This window comes from Diadema antillarum, unplaced genomic scaffold (genome assembly GCF_040938485.1).
Source record: "Diadema antillarum isolate AM-2024a unplaced genomic scaffold, OU_Dant_1.0 seq00000846_RagTag, whole genome shotgun sequence".
NCBI lineage: Eukaryota > Metazoa > Echinodermata > Echinoidea > Diadematoida > Diadematidae > Diadema > Diadema antillarum.
This window is the reverse complement of record NW_027271720.1, coordinates 718,964-736,614: the sequence shown is the minus strand read 5'-3', so window position 1 is coordinate 736,614 and position 17,651 is coordinate 718,964. Positions and strand designations below refer to the sequence as shown.

Below are 17,651 nucleotides of genomic sequence, written 5' to 3'. Positions count from 1 at the left end.
ATTAATATTTGGAGAAAATTAGGGGTCACTACCATTTGTGGTTCAGGAGTTATAATGTCTCAAACTTGAAAACTCACTATGTAAAAATTTCCACTTTAGCTGTGACAAGACCTTGTTGGTCGTAAAGAGAGTCTGCACGCGCCAAGACTACTACACGCACCACTGGCACTGACGCTTATAGCAGTGCCAGTGGTGCGTGTAGTAGTCTTGGTGCGCGCAGACTTTTTTGACAAACAAGAGTTTGTGCCTGCAAACTAACTTTTCATACCAAGTGGTAGCTCAGGTGACGCTGATCGCTATCATTTCAAAGTAGATTGTTCTGGAGCAGATGAGATGAAGCAAAAAATGTCTTTCAAATAGAGGTAGAAGCTTGAAACAACCATGCTATAGAAAGTTTAAAACAAAATTTGGATCAATCACTCAAAAACTTCTAGATTGCAGGCCATCAAAGTTGACATAGTTTATTGCGCCAAATTAAATGTATTATTCTAATTTTGGTACAATTTTGTCTGTTGTGCTATCTATTTATAGTTTTTATATATTTTGAACATTGTAGTGCTATTTCAAACCGTCATGGGTTTTTATGGAGATATTTTAAAAACCAGTGATATTCTACTCCGAAAAAGAAAAAAAAATCGAGTGGAAGTTTCATTTTTGAAGGAGTTAATAACGGAAATCAGTAAATTCAAAGTAAAATTGGAGTGAATTTTGAGTGAAAATTTTCATTTTCACTCATTTTAGAGTGACCTTAGGGATCACTCGTCACTCTTTGAGTGATCCCTGAGATCACTCTAAAAGGAATGAAAATGAACATTTCCACTCTCGAGTGATCCTGATATCTAAAATGTGAAAGCATCTACCAATGGCATTAGTTCAATTCAATTTTGACACTATAACCCACATGAAATCAGCCTAAAACGATGTAAGAAAAATCTATTCACAGTGAATACACTTTCAGCATGCTTATTTGTAAATTCAATTCAATTCAATTCAATTCAATGTTTTATTTCATTTTTCGACAAGAACATATAAACATCACTTCTTCTTTTTTGGTAACAGAAAATTAGGTGCTCAAAACTATGTAAGATGAAAAGAATACAATAATTGTAGCACCTTACAATCATTACAGATTATCATAAAACTCGAGTGATTTGAAGTAAGTAAACATTGTGGATAATTCGAAAAATGGAGGGACCCACTAAAAAGACAAGTCTTGTAGAATGTGGGCCCCTCAGAAATGTGAATATACAGCATGAATAATCATTTTGGACAGTGTTATTTGAACAATATACTGAAAAGTATTTTCGCACAACACATTTAAAAGCAACTTTGAGAAATTGCCGCCATGTCGGATTTTTCGGGGGGGGGGGGGTGCTCGGATCAGAAGGGCTTTCAAGGACATGTACGGATCAGATATTATTACACATAATATGCCATCATCATTCACGTTTCTACAACAGCAGAGTAACAACAAGTACAAAAGCATATCTTTGATACAGAAGCATTTCTTTTTTAAATCAAAGATCGGGCCTTACCCAAACACTAAAATGAGCTCCACCCCTCCCCCCCCCCAAAAAAAAAATAAATAAATAAATAAATAAATAAACCCTCAATATGGTTTAAACAAGGACAATATATATGATAGACAGCAATACAAGAAATTCTAAAAAATATATCAAATTATTAATCAAGATTTGACTCTGACGCAACACACTAAAGGTATCGTTTATCATTGGAAGAGATATCACATTCGATTTATATGTGCAGGTTAGTTGTATCACAAAACATTCTACCATGTAAAAAAAAAAAATAAAAAAAAAATATATATATATAATGAAGCCTAAAACAGACGGAGATATCACCATTTCTTTTCAAGACCATAACATTGATAACTGTTGACAGCTTAGTATAAAAAACTAGAAATGTCGCTACGGCGACTGGTATGCCTCCGCCATAATGCATGGTTCTCCTAATAGGTCTATAGTACCATGTCTTGACAATGTGTGATGACAGTTTCACACAATTGGCAAAATATTAAAATGACAGGTTTGCCACAAATCAATGTCTTGACAATGTGTGATGACAGTTTCACACAATTGGCAAAATATCAAAATGACAGGTTTGCCACAAATGTGCTAAATGTTCACTTTCCTAGAACTAGGTTCAATTGGATGAATGATTAAAACGTCAGTGCAGGTATTTGGGGAACTGATGATTAATTTTTTACTTGACTTTTGACCCTTTTATAAGTTTATGCATTGAGTAATTTTCAAGGTATTGAGAAAAAGTATAATTTCAGTATCAAATGGTAAAATAGCATTATCTAAACCTGGCCTTTGACCTTTGACCTCACATTTCCAAAGAGAATCACTGTCAGGTCTAATAAAACATGCATAGATATGTAAGTTTCATGATGATACCTTGAGTTACTTTCGAGATATGGCGGAAAAAGTGCAATTAAGCACTTTCACTTGACCTTTGACCTTTTGACTTTTGACCTTTTGGCAAAAACTTCCCACAGAATACTAGGTGTTTCAAAAAACATTTCCCACTTTTGATTCTTAATAATTCAATAACTATTTATCAGATAACACTGTCATTGATATGAGTGATAGCTGAATAGTGTACAATTTGGTTGGAGGTGGTTTAAATATGAAAGCATAAATCAGTATCATGAAATTCATGATTAATTTCACAGTTAGGTTCCAGATTTTGCTCTATTTTCACCCCTCTGTACAAAATTTCACTTTGCACAGGGGTAAATGGGTGTGTATGGGAGTGTGTGGTTAACACCCTGACAATGGTCCTGAACAATGGCCAGGCTTTGAATGCTTCATTATTTATTCATGAGAAATTTCACTATCACAACTAGTCTTTATTCAGCCTCTGGCAGTATCTGTGTAAAGTCAAACGCCTGCCAATACTGTCGTTGAGTCGCGACAGTGTTCTCCCTACTTCTGAAAAACGAAATTACTATGAATACCTTCTGTTCTATCGTAAACATGGTGACACGAAGCAAAGAAATCAATTGGACTATACACTTGTGTATATGGAGCCTTAAATAAATCTACTGTGAAACAAATCGCCCCAATGATAAATGCTGCTGAACTCTTTACCAAAAATAATATCTTTTTATCAAAAAAGCGAAAAATTTGTCAACTATCTAATTAGAAGACAATTGTATTAAAATGAGGAACTTTAGATCATTTATGCTTATTTATATCCCAAATTTAGTGATATGTGAAGCAAAATTTGAAAATGATTGCCAGCTGGAATGAAATGTGGTGTTTGCAAGCACATGGAAACATGTGCTTACTTTTTCCATGTGCATACATTTTACCCTTTACCGTGCATGAATTCAGACTAGCAGTGCCCAGGGCAATCCACATGAATTATTGATTAAGCATTCATGTGCCAGGGAGCGCGAGACTGACGCCTAGGCAACAGGTGGTTCAGGCATGTCCATTGTTCATGGCCATTGTCAGCACACACTCACATACACATCATTGGTTCTTGTGCAAAGTTCAATTTTTGTACAGAGGGTTAAAATTTGACCAAAATCTGAAACCTTACTTCAAAATCAATCTTAGATTTAATGAAACTGATTTATGCTTTCACATTCAAATTACCTTCAACAAAATTGTACACTATTCAGCTATTACTCATATTAATGACAGTTTTATCGGATGAATAGGTTTTGCACTATTAATGATCAAAAGTGGGAAATGTTTTTTGAAACACCTAGTATATATTTGGTAATACATGCATACATCAAGTTAAAAAAACAAACCTTCAGGCATTGCATAAATATAAGTAGTGATATTTTGAGGAGTTGACCTTGACCTTTGACCCCCCTGACCTTTGACCCATGACCCCCAACTTTCCTAGATAATCACTGCCCATCGGTACAAGCATATATATACTAAGTTCCATGAAGATACCTTTAACCATTTGCGAGATATGGAGAAAAACATGAAATTTCAACCTTTTTTTCACAAAATAACCTGTGACCTTTGACCTTTGACCCCATGACCCTAAAATACAAACAAAGGATTATTCCCCAGGATATCCCCTCATACCAAGTTTGATGTAAAACCACAACACGGTTCTTGAGATATCGACAAAAACAAAACGGGACGGACGTCCGGACGTACGTACGGACGGACGGACGAACGACCCGAAAACATAGTGCCTCCGGCCACTTCGTTGGCGGAGGCATAAAAACGTATCAGAACAATCTACTTTGAAATAATAACGATCAACGTCACCTGAGCTACCACTTGGTATGAAAAGTTAGTTTGCAGGCACAAACTCTTGTTTGTCAAAAAAGTCTGCGCGCACCAAGACTACTACATGCACCGCTGGCACTGCTGCAAGCGTCAGTGCCAGTGGTGCGTGTAGTAGTCTTGGCGCGTGCAGACTCTCTTTACGACCAACAAGGTCTTGTCACAGCTAAAGTGGAAATTTTTACATAGTGAGTTTTCAAGTTTGAGACATTATAACTCCTGAACCACAAATGGTAGTGACCCCTAATTTTCTCCAAATATTAATTCTATGTTAAGCAAAATTCTTAAAAACGTTTCAAGATAATCCTTCCGTCTTTTTCTAATTTATGCTCAATCAAGCATTTTCATGATTTTCCTTTTTTCAGAAAAATATCAAGAAATGAGTGTTTTTCCTTTATATCTCAATTCAGTTATCACAATCGCCCACAAAAATGGTATCAACTTGTAGGAAATTTTATTCTCTTTCATATGACATCACAATTGTTGAAATCTGATGTTTCTATCAAATTCTATCTTTCAAATAGCAAATTCAGTAAATATGGCGGCCATCTTGGACGCCATTTTGGATTTGGAGGCTTTCGCAACAAGTTTTTTGAGGTAGACCAGTGGTATGTTGTTTTTTACAATAAAAATTTGAAAATAAGCATGGTCTACTTAGTTTGTAGAGAGAGTGGAACTCACTTGTTAAGTAAGCAAGTTTTTAGGGTTTGGCCCTCCGGTTATTATGACATTTATTAATTTCGGCAGCTGCGTCTGGCGGCCATGTTGGATTTTCGCAATAAAAAAGAAACTGATTTTAATTCTAATTCACTGAATCTTATTCCTCTTACCATTTATCATCAAATAGAGTAAAAAAAACCCATCCCCAGACAAATCTTAACCACAGAAGGCACTTTTTAGGTCCTCTGGCGGCCATTTTGGATATTTGGCGGCCATCTTGGATTTGGGACAGATTTCAAGATGGCGCAGAAGCTTATTTTGTTAAGTATGGTCTGAAGTACCAGAATCAAGTGAGAAAACCTTGACTGGAAAAAAAGGCAGTTTTTGCCTGGCTCTGCCCTGTCTAATAGAAGCAGACCAGGGAGGTGAGAGGAAACTCACCTCCCTGGGCAGACTCACATGCGGATTACTATAGTGCTTTAAGCTAGTCATAACGACAATGTTGCTCGTTTCAGGAGTTCATCGATCATTAGTTTGTGAATTCGGAGGCCGACTTCCAAGCAGAATGCCCGGCTCACGAAATAACGAAACCACGGGGCGCACTTTGGAGTAAATATGGTAACAAGAGAATAATTTCAGTAGGCCCTACATGTAGTACTGTATGTTATGTATGTAACATTGGTTCCGCACTATATGCTCAAACAGCTAGCAGTCCCGAGTTTCTAGTCATTAGGGCCGTCGAACTATACAATGTACAGTGTATGCACACATTTCAAGGCTCAGATAATCATGTAGACCAAAAAGTCGGAATGAGCGCTCAACCGTGACCAATATGTTTTCATCCGCGGCTGAACGGCACGAACCTTTTCATGACAGCCCTTTATCTGATCAAAGAGATTAAGCCACAAGGTATAGTGTTAAAATGTATGAGTGTGTTGTGGGGTAGGGGTGGGGAGGAATCAATGGCTCTCATAATGACGCAATGACTTCGTCTTATTCGTGTACATATAGCATCGCAGTACATGTACATTTAAAAATTATATAATTTGCTTGCAGTGATTGATGCCACGATACGCATGTTTTGTTCATGGTCGTCAGGAACAACTTCGCCACAACTGTATCGCATGGAATTGAATACAAATATCAGTAGATTTATAAGCGGAAAAAGTTAAATTCAGAGATAAGTTCATTCGAAATAACAAAGACAACTATCAGCGGAAACCCTGGAAGCTGATTTTGTCTATGTTCTGACCATTACAATGACCAAAGGTTACATTGATTTTGTACTGTTGTTATATTATTGGGTTTTTTTTCTGTTATATGTTTTACTTTTTTGATTAAGATCCAAAAGTGAACAAACAGATCGGTAATGGGGTGGGACAGTATCGTCCAACCCCACCCCCATCCACACACACACACACACACACACACACACACACACACACACAAACACACAAACACAAACACTTGACAGAAAAAAAAGAAAATAAATTCTAAGCAAGGACAATATTAATTTAAAATCTTAAAAAAAGAAGAAAAACAACGCAAACCCATTCCTATCACACATGGAGGGGGGGGGGAGCATCCCCAGGTTTTTTCGTCTTCTCACGTCGATAGTAATATTTAACAAATATTGATTAAAATATTCTCTGGTCCATAGCTTCAATTCAATTATTGCATTCTGCAATGTTCCTCAGGAACCGAACATCAAATTGGGAATACTATACCTGCTCGGCGGTAGAACGTCCCCGTTCCCTCCCCGAGGAGGAGCGTGAGAAGCTTGGCGATGGGCCAGGCAATGATAAAGAGCAGGGCTATCAAGATGTACACGAACCTGTCGTGAATGGAGAAATCAACATAAGACAGTGGACTAAACGCATTTCATGTCCTCAGCATCCACAAAATAGCTCTGGTCTAATTTTCAAGTTCAAGTTCAAATTTATTCATTTTTCCACAATATACAAACATAAATCTCACTTTCTTGAGTGAAAGAAACAATGCATACAATTGTACAGAGAAAACAACAATAATAAAAAAAAAATAACAGTAGCTTAGTCACTAAACATTGACGTATAGTTTCAAACTAGGAAAACCAAAGGTAGGCCTACTGTCAGTCTAGACAATATTGAAGTTTTTATCAGAATTGCTTTTGATAAGTTAACCCTGCAAAAACGAATCAAACCATGCAGGACCCGATAAGATTGTCGACGCGTAATATCGATTTACACCTTAAAAATAATACATGCTCATATCTATGCGGGGTCAAGTTATGATCACAGCGAATTTCTCGACTTCTTTGAATTCGACTTGTGTCAGGTTGACTTTATATTACTAGTATGACTGCGACAAGGTCCTACAGGACAACATTACGTAGTCAGTTAAAATCGTATATCCAATGAAAATTGATTCGTTTGTGAATGTGACTTTTTCACTGATTTCAATGATTTGAAATGTCCATTATGTGATGTCATTTTGGGTAGCATCGATCAATTTGTACTACAGGCCTCTATCTGCTCCTCCGTTTGCCTGCTACTTTTGTTAAGTTTTTGTTGTTTTCCGCTTTCATTCTTGTTTTTTTTTTAATACCAGTCGTACCTTTGTAAATACTCATCGCAGATGAAGGCTTGTCTGAGGGCATCGGGGTGTCTTTATAACATGTTCATTGTATTGCAGATCGACGTCTTGTTAAACGGCTTGTAAAGGCCGACTGCACTTACCAGGCTAGATTCGCCCCAATCGCCAGGCCGTATTTCGTACACAGAGCTTGCGGTATAACCCTGTCGCACAGAAAAGGAAGGAAACATATGGAAATTTGTAAAGACGCCTGTAAAGTTCCTTCAAGGTGAAAAGAAATAAATATCCAGTATATGCTTAAAGTCTAAGTTAAGTAAATGACATTATTATCACGTCAAATTATCTTCACCTTAGCCAATTTTTCGACTTCTTTGAGTTCGACTTATGTCAGCTAGGTCACATGTATATTATGACTGCGACAAAGCCCTGTAGGACAGCACTACATGAGGTTAATATTCTCCATTTCGATTTTCTTGTGAGTTCACTCAATCCATGTTGTTGTTGTCTTATAGAAAGAAAGAAGAGAGAGAAAAATGGGGCTCAATCTATATAATAATGGTTCGAACTCTTCTCGAAAATACTTCCAAATGCAAACATCTCTTACTCGGTCGCTTGGCACTTCCGCATGGTCTATTCAGTCTATCAGTATAAAGGGATATTACATTTGTTCAGATTTGGTACCATGAAGATATCCAATTTAATTACTTATGGTAAAATGATGACATTGGTAAAACTGATATCGTAGATCAACTATCATTGTCTCTCAGACTGGAACAAAAGATTATTATTTTTCACTAAAATGAACCCGGGAAAGAACATTCTTATCAATGTTGCAGATGTCACTTTACTATACGAAAAAAATCTGCAACTGCCTGATGTGTTACATTAGCTTGTATCCGAGTCTATCCGACAAATATTCATTTCGTTCCTCCCCCCCCCCCCCCCACATACACACACCACCATCACCAAACAAACTTACAGGCGTAAACAATACAAAGCAAAACAAAATAATGTCAGATCCTCCCTTGATCCCAATATTCTCTCAAAGCAATCCGAAAACGTGACCCCGATGCCGCCGCGCCGCAGAATTAACTTACTCGCCAAAGATGAGCACGGCGGTGACTGACACGGCCACGGCCACGATGGGGCTGGTGATGGCGTCGAGAAACAGCGGCATGGACTCGACGGCGGCCGCGTTGGCAAGGATGAGGGTGACGAGCAGGAGGTGGGAGTTTTTCACCAGCGGCAGAATGCGCTTGGCGTACACTTGTTCGCTGGGCGTGCCGGCGGTGGAGAGAACCTGGAGCGTGGTGATGTCCAGTGAGAGGAGACCAAGCGTAAGTCCGGCCATCAGCCCTGTATGAGTAACGGAGATGGACATTAAGTACATATCTTGACCCTTTCGTTGTTGGTTTTATGGTTACTTATAATAATAAGAACAATTCCTCATTATGATAGTAGATTGTTATACACTTCACGCGGTCTCGCTGAACAGTAGCGTTTAGCTGATTGCAGGTCTTTTTAGCCGTAATTAAATCAGAATTAACTCAAAACTAAAACTCATCTTAATGATGATGATGATGATGATGATGATCATGTTGTCATGACGGTGAATGCAATATCAGTAAATCCAATAACGATTACGTTAATACCCTAGTCGTTTTCCCAACTGAAAGATATATATTTTACATATTTTTCGGACATTTTTTGAGTATTTTGCTTTTAACCTGCATATTTTAGTGATTTTTTTTTTGGAAAAACCACTATAAAAATAGCATATTTTATTCATATTTTTTTAAAAGATACTCTGAAAATAGCATATTTGGGGGGTATATTTTCAAGTCTTCAGATGAGTCGAATATTTTTTCTTTATTTCATCTTCCCTATAAACGTTCTTGTCAGTTTGTAAAAATACTCTAAAAATAGGATATTTTGGGGGTATTTTTGACAAATTTGAAATAATATTCATATTTTTCAGTATTTTTTCAGCTTGATTATCAAAACACAAATTCTCTTGGAATGGAAGTAGAAAAAAATCCATAGTTCTAATTGTTTTTATGATTACAATAAGCTTTGAACTGTGTTAAAAAGTTTACTCAATATTATTGTTGTGTTATTCATAATTTCAACTTGTGTTATGAGGAGACATTTTCATTTTTCAATATCAAAAGTGTAATTTACTTGGTAACCACGTCTTAAAGCATTATAACCAAATGGCCTTTTATAAATGAGTGTGATGTGTCTGGTAGCAGTTAGGTATAGGGTGTAGATACATCTGTAGGTTTATGTAGGCCTAGGCTCTAATACTAGCTGTAGGGTTACAATTTGTGAAAGGTTAATTTCTATATTGACAATGTCTTCACATATACTGGATGTACGTTCTATATATGTGTTCTGGGATACGCCCAAACATCAACATAACTCAAGAAAATATTACTCATTTTTGTCCAAACTCAAACATGTAAAACAAAAATATTTGAAAAATACATTTTTGCAGTATTTTAGTAGCCCAAAATCTTAAAGGCATAAAAACTAGCTAGAAAACATATTCTTACAATATTTCTTTGCTGTAGCAGCACGACGTGACAAAAAATATTCCAAAAATATATTTTTAAAATACAGTATTCAGTGTTCCAAAACTGTATGAAAAAAATAAATTAACAAAAATAGATTTTTAAGGTATTTCTCTTATATTTTCAGTATATTTTCAAATACAAAAATATCGTAAAATATATTTTTTTGGTGATTTTTGAAATATTTTTATATTTTTGTGATTTTTTTTTCGAGCAGGGTAGGACTGATGATTATAATAATAATCATAGTAATAATCATCAGGATAATAATAACTACAAGGGAGTCATCATTATGATCACCCCCCCCCCCCACACACACACACACACACACACACACAACTACCACCACCAACACCACCACCACCATTACCACCACAGTGATAATATTAGCACTCTTAATATGAATATTGTTTTGTTCGGTTGGAACCCAAGATTTAACTGAATATCGTATGTACACTATAAAAATCAACTGACTCGTGTGAAATACGATGCCTGAAATACAATCCCTCCAAACTGGTATGCTCTAATAGCCTCTGACGATTTCCTATTCAATACACATACCCACACATCCCTGTAAAATAATACTACTTTTCATTCATATCAATCTCCATGTTGTCATCTATACGTTCCAGGTCATTTCAATGTCATTACCCTAAAAATTCGAAGTGTGTATCGTTTGACTGTCAACTGCATCAAGTTACTCGATGTTGACTACATAAAATCAACCTTCCGCCATTGACACGTCGCGGAAACTTTTTTTTTTTCTTTCCTTTTTATTTTTTAACAGAAATACACATGCCCATTTGCATGCCCGGTCATTTTGATAAAAGGCCTTCGCGTAATGCAATTCCCAGTGATAGCTTTCAAGACCCGGCTTCAAGACGACCTTCGAGCCTGTTCTGCTTTTTTCTCGTCACCTTCCGGGTTGCAAGTCGTCTATTGTGACGTCATGCACAGGATGATACAGCCTCAATGGAGGTATTATAGTCTAGTCTCCCTCCACAGTAATAAATAGCAATAGTATATTTTTATGCAAAGTGCAATAAGGTCTCGTCCTGTTCTTGAAGAGATATATTATGCCGCGTATAATGTCCCTGACATCTTTTAAAGGTAGGGAATCCCATTTGCATGCCTTAAATGAAGAGTTGTATAAATACAGTGGTATGTTGAAGAGAATATCATTTTAGAAACTCCCATTAAGTATTGAAAGTGGAAGGTAACATTTAGTACATTTTTTTGACGGTTAGATTTTGAATTGAATTGTTTTCGGGGCTCACCGTAAATTCCAGTACATTACTAGGCTACCTTTGCAGACCCATGTACTGCATGTGTGTCCATCATGTATATTTTGTGAAGAAAGTTCATCAACACTTACAAACATTTCTATATACACATTCTTACCACACACTCTATATGTTATTACATCAGCTCTTGTACTTTTAGATTTGTGTTTATAGATCACAAATACAGAAGAATGCAACAAAAAGGCTTAACTGTGGCTGACACACAGAACTACTGAGTAGTTGAATTTTGTGCATTATTCAAATTTTAGATAACTGTTGACTTCCAAATTTCTAAGCAGTGGCCTAAGCAAGTCCCCTGAGGTTCATATTTAATGTTTTGCTACATTTTGGGAGGTCTGTAAAAGGTATCCCCTACCTTTAAGGATTGCCAACACACAGCATCGCACGTATTGTCGTTGGAATGTGCACACACAAACACACACACATACAACCATCAATATAAATGTGTGGTGTGTGGTAAACCAACCTCCCTACGTGTACACATTTATATGCACACATACACAAGCTACCCACAATAAAGACAAACAGACCGATAGATAAATAGTATAGACAGAGAGATAGATAGATCCATAGATAGATAGATAGATTATCCATCGCATGAGTCGACAAACAAAATTAACACTTGCAAGGCAAAACAACAAATAAATACTAGCACTGCAGAACAAGCACTGTAAAGGTATGGCACATATTATTGTGCGCCATGCATGTGTGTGTGTGTGTGTGTGTGTGTGTGTGTGTGTGTGAACAAAATATCAAATCAGAATAACATTTGGTTACAGAACCTTTGTTGTGCCATTTTCACTCTTTACAATGTTTACGTGTTACATTTAGAACACTGAAAGATGAAAGGAAGACTTTGCAATTGTATGTATACTTTGTCTTGAGAGTTTCTGGCTAAAACTATGGGCATAGGTGACAAAAGAACTGTGAACTGAGGGGCACAGCCCCGAAGTGAATAATTCTTTTGGAAGCACCGAGGCCTAGAAACTCGAAATTAGGCACAGTATATTTGTTTTATATTTTGGAACAAAAACAAACAAAAGAATGGGAAAATGGGTCAAAATGCGAGGTGAGAAGTCGTGTGGTGGATGAGATGTTGTGAAGAGACCCTACAATGACCCTGAAGCAGCGGACGATGTCAGAACTGCTTTGTAATGTTACAATATTGTTTTGTTCAAAAATGTTACATTTCACAGAGTGACCGAACAAAGCAATGCGCAATGTCAGAATTGCTTTATGATGTCACAATTGTTTTATTAGAAATTGATATTGTACATTTCACGGAATGACGGTACGACGCAGTGCGCGATGTCAGAATTGTTTTGTGATGTCACAATATAGTTTTGTTAAAAATGTTACATTTCAGAGAGTGTCGGTACAAAACTACGCACAATTTCAGAGTTGCTTTGTGACATTATTTTGCAAATAGCATTTGCAAAATATTGTCATAGCAGTGACGTCATTTTGCAAATAGTATTTCATGGAGTATCAAACATGCCAACATTCTGACATAGCTGAAAATACCTATATAATCACGTGAAGCTCTTTTAACTAATCACTATTATTGAGAATAATTTTTTGATCCAACGATAATAGGCATATATCGACTGTTTCCCAGTATTCAGTGCGTACAATACATTTATGTGAGAGTTCATTGGCGCGTAGCTATCAATACAATTCAATTTAAACCTCGATAGGCCTATAATACGTTGTGTCTAATGATCCCGTCCATCTGGGAAAGATAATGAAAATAAGTGAAAAAAAAAACCCTGAAAACTCTTTATCGGATTTGGAAAGCCACTGGAAATATAATAACATAACAGATCACCACACGGAAAAATGAACAATTTGATAAAACAGACATTATTATCCTCACGTTCTATAACGTCTATACCCTCACGTTCTAACGTATACTGTGCAAGCTTCTTTATAGTTATCTGATGATAATTGAAGTGACTTGATCATGACCAATACGAAAAACTTGAACGGGCATCATTAGTTTGGCCAGCTATCAAATCATACTTTCCATGTATAGACAACAAGAGAGGTTGTTGAAGGGGTCCAGCGGACTGCGAGCTGCACTTTCAACGATAAGGTCATCGGTTCGAGCCCATGCATCGATATAGTGCCATGGCCGTTTGTCCACAACAATTAGACATTTATTATGACCCTCTTTAAACATTTCTCTGTATCCAGGTATATATTGATGAGTAACTTTAGATAGCACGGAAACTTCTCTTTATCCAGGTATATACTGGGAGTAACTCTAGATAGCTCGGAACAATGATACTAGGAGCAACCAAAAACTTCGGACTGGAGGTAATTATTTCTCAAGTACCCCATATTGACCAGAACGTATTTCTTCGTTTTGTTTTTCGCAAAATGTATAAATATGACTGCATATATCATGCCTTTTCTTGTACTGATCATATAGACATGAACATGTTAATATTCCTGACTCATATTTCTTGGTACTTTCTGTTGAAAAAAAAACAAGAAGAAAATAACGCTTGAATTGAATTGATTTGATTTGATTTGATTTATTCACAAAATGCATATACATACATTATTCACAAATATGCACATAGTTTGTACATGAAACATATTACACATTTTGTCTGGATAGTCATAAGCTATGAAAAGCTTGACTGGGACGTCCAGTATGGATAACGTACACATAGTATTATGTACATAAACATCATTAAAAAAAAAAATGTATTATGCGCGTTCAATTTGTTCATAGATAGGAAGATGAGAGAAAGAGAGAAAAAGAAAGAAAAGTGAGAGGAAAAGATAAGGAGAGGGATACTCTACATCATGGTAGTTAAAGGTATACAAGATTGACAATTCTGGTAACAACTGGTAAATTGAATTGAATTGAATTGAATTGAATTGAATTGAATACCGTTCTACATGAATTTTATTTTTAAGCATAAAATTAAAGGGATGGTATAGTTTGGGTTGAGATGGGGCTTCAGGTTTCCAATGGTTTTTGATGATGATTTTTCAGATAATGAGAAACCTCTTATGAAATGTAAAAGAGCATATAATTCTAAAAGGAATTTAAAGTTCATTTGATGAAAATTTGTTTTGAAATGGCCAAGATATCCAAAACAAAGTGATCCTAATAAAAAGGTGGGATCCACCTTTTATGAGGATCGCTTTGTTTTACTTTGTTTTTAGGATATCTCAGCCTATCAAAACTGCTTCTCATCAAATAAACTTTGAATTCCTCTTAAGATTGTATGCTGTTTAACATTTCATGAAGTGGTTTTTAAGTAATCTCGCAACAAGTTACAAGCCAAATCCTCACCTCAGCCAACACTATACTATTCCTCAATTTAACTTTGAATTGGTTCGGAACTCCCGTCCCCCTTTAAGCCAGCTTGAACATAAACTTGAATGTTTATTGAATAAGCTATTGAAGGGGAACGAAAATGGCGAACCCACTCACCAGCGAAGAGCATGAGGGCCACGTAGATGCCGATGTAGACCCAGAACCACACGTCCCCGGGCGCGAGGGGCCCCTCCTCCACCACGAACGTGGTGCCATTGCAGATCACCGTCGTGGGGTCCACCACGGTGCAGTTTACGAACATGTTTTCTGCAGCAATGAAATCAACGAACGACTCTACATAAAGTCTTCTGATATCGATCTTTTCTCTCATCAGACTGGCTACAAGCAGTAAAAGTACCCGCCTTTTTACAAATCGTAATAACTGGGGACGCGGGGATGCAATTGCGTGTATAAGCCGCGATTGGCCTAACAGAATTATATAGGGACACGTGATGATTTTTTAATCAAAAGGCAACATTCTACAAGACAAAGAGATAAACGGATTTTGAATGACTTAAGTATTTGTATTCCTGCAGGGCTCGACATTATAGCGTGGCCCGGGGCCATTAAAAAAAAATGACATTGGGTCACAAAATTTCTTTCGGTGGCCCGATCGTATTTACAGCTAAAATTGAACCTTTATATTTCATTTTATACTTCGAGCCACTACATTTCTTTTTTTTTCGGGCCACCAAAATTTCACATCAAAAGAATCTATGGCCCGAATTCATGGCCACTACGCAGAGAAAGAAGTTAGTGTCGAACCCTGACAGTCGTGTTGCCTCTGAATATGTTACTACTGATTAATATCTTGTTGAAGAATCAAATGTATAGTTATGGATTAGATATCTGACTGGTGTTTGCCTTTTTCATCATCATGAGCATTCAATAATATTAAGTACAGGAAAACCCGGGACGATAGCATTTGAAACAAGAAACAGAATTCGAAAATAAAGACTTTAAGAAGTTTCTTATTTCTAACAATACTCAGCAGAAACGAACGCAAAGGACATACACACAAACAATACACACACACACACACACACACACACACACACAATTTAAGCAATGGAGAGAATTATAGGGCCTAGACATTGGCGAATCCGTTCCGTAAAGGGGGCGGGACGCCTTTACAAAATTAGAGGGGGCGCATGCGCGCCCCTCCATTTTTTCTTTGTATTTCTTCTGTTTTACCCCCCCCCCCCCCAAAAAAAAAAAAAAAAAAAAAATGAATAAAATAAAGAGGAGCGCACGAGCCCCCTCCATTTTTCTCTTTATTCCTTTTGTTTTACCAAAAATTAAAGGGGGCGCGCGCTCGGTGCGCCCCCTCTCGATCCGCCACCACTGCTTATATACATATAAAATAAGTAAAGGAAAGAAGAAATTACAGTGAAAATGCATAACAATTATCTAATTCCCCGTTTTCGCCGATTTCTGACTTCAATGGAAAGTCTTGATATAATAAGTACGACTCAAATAATTGTACCATTGCACTACCACTGCTACTTTTATAGGGCCTAGTCCTACTATTCTTTTTTTTACTTCTTCTACCACTACTTCTACTATTGTTACATTGTAGGGGTTGTACTAGCTAGTAAAGTTCCTCAGGTCTGTGGTTTCATCGAGTTTTCCTGGCTAATACCTGAAAACATCCAGGGTCCTCCTCACATCTTTCAAGCACCCCTTCACTTACGGCATAATATAATTCAAAGAGTGTCACATCATGTACTCGAGAAATTCATTTGTATACTGAACATACGACATCACTCTGAAGATTGTACAATGGAACGTCAGAGTGAGATGAGGCATGCTGAATGCAGTGCACAGTACACAGTGTACCAGACCAGTAACTTTGAGATCAAGCAATAAAAATGCGTTTATTGTACCCGGGCATTTACAGTATAATACCGTGGTTGGTAAGGTTATAGGGTAATAATGCGGAACAGAACGGATCGCATTTGGAAAAAGGTATAGTTCCATTATAAGTAAAAGGTAAAGACATTTCATCTGCGGAAAATTGCCGAACGGCCGCGGAATAGTGGGGGCGGGAGGCTAAGAGCTGCAGGACACCTCCCCACCCTACCCCCCCCCCCCCCAATACACACGCACTAGTGTATGCACACTTTTGGTTCTAAATTAATCCCCTCGAAGAATATTAAACGAGTGGTGCAGTTTCAGGTGAGATGGGGCTTCAGGTTTCCAACGAAAATGAGAAACATCTTACGAAATATGAAAGAGCATAATGATTCTAAAAGGAATTCAAGGGTTATTCTGTGCAAATTGGATTTGAAATGACTGAGCTATCCAAAGCAAAGCGATCCTAATAAAAGGTGAGGGCCATCCACCTCTTATTGATGGCTGTGTTAATTTTTTGACATCTCAGCCATTTCAAAACCGATTTTCATCAAATAAACTTTGAATTCGTCGTAAAATTGTACGCTCTGTAACATTTCATAAAGTGTAGCTAAGTATCTCGCAAAAAGTTAGAATATGATAAATCCTCACTTGACAGCCAATACTAGCACCACTGCCCTTTGAACAAAAAAATTCAAGAAAAACCACAGACTCCACGAGGATTCCGCTCTCGGTAGTTTCTCCATTTGGGGGGAGAAAGAGCCTTAAACTTTATCTTATTCAAAAGTTTGGGATTTTCTTTCTTTTTAAATAAAAAAGGTCAAGGCATTGTGCGATAGATGATGATCGAAGGCATGCAATCCGTACACTTTTCTTTCTCCTCGATCTTTCAGAGACACTCCATACTTTAACCCTATCTCTGTCGGGGACTCTGAATGCTACAACGCTTTACAGGGTTTTCTGTGCCAGCCTTGACACTCAAAGCACAATTAAAGGGTTTAAAAACGAACGTTCTCTCCATTCCGTTGGTATGTACATTTTTATTTTGATTACATTGTAGGCC

The 17,651-nt window shown here is 37.1% G+C and overlaps 1 protein-coding gene across 1 annotated transcript in view; it reads right to left on the bottom strand.

Moving 5' to 3' along the window:
- LOC139740298 (uncharacterized) overlaps positions 1 to 17,651 on the bottom strand; it is a 28,474-nt gene that overhangs the window by 8,564 nt on the left and 2,259 nt on the right. The window contains exons 2-5 of the mRNA XM_071650880.1: positions 14,852 to 15,001; positions 8,618 to 8,876; positions 7,664 to 7,723; positions 6,674 to 6,780 (exon numbers count right to left, since the gene is read on the bottom strand). Coding sequence (XP_071506981.1) covers positions 6,674 to 6,780; positions 7,664 to 7,723; positions 8,618 to 8,876; positions 14,852 to 15,001 — 576 coding nt within the window. The remainder of the gene's footprint in view (positions 1 to 6,673; positions 6,781 to 7,663; positions 7,724 to 8,617; positions 8,877 to 14,851; positions 15,002 to 17,651) is intronic.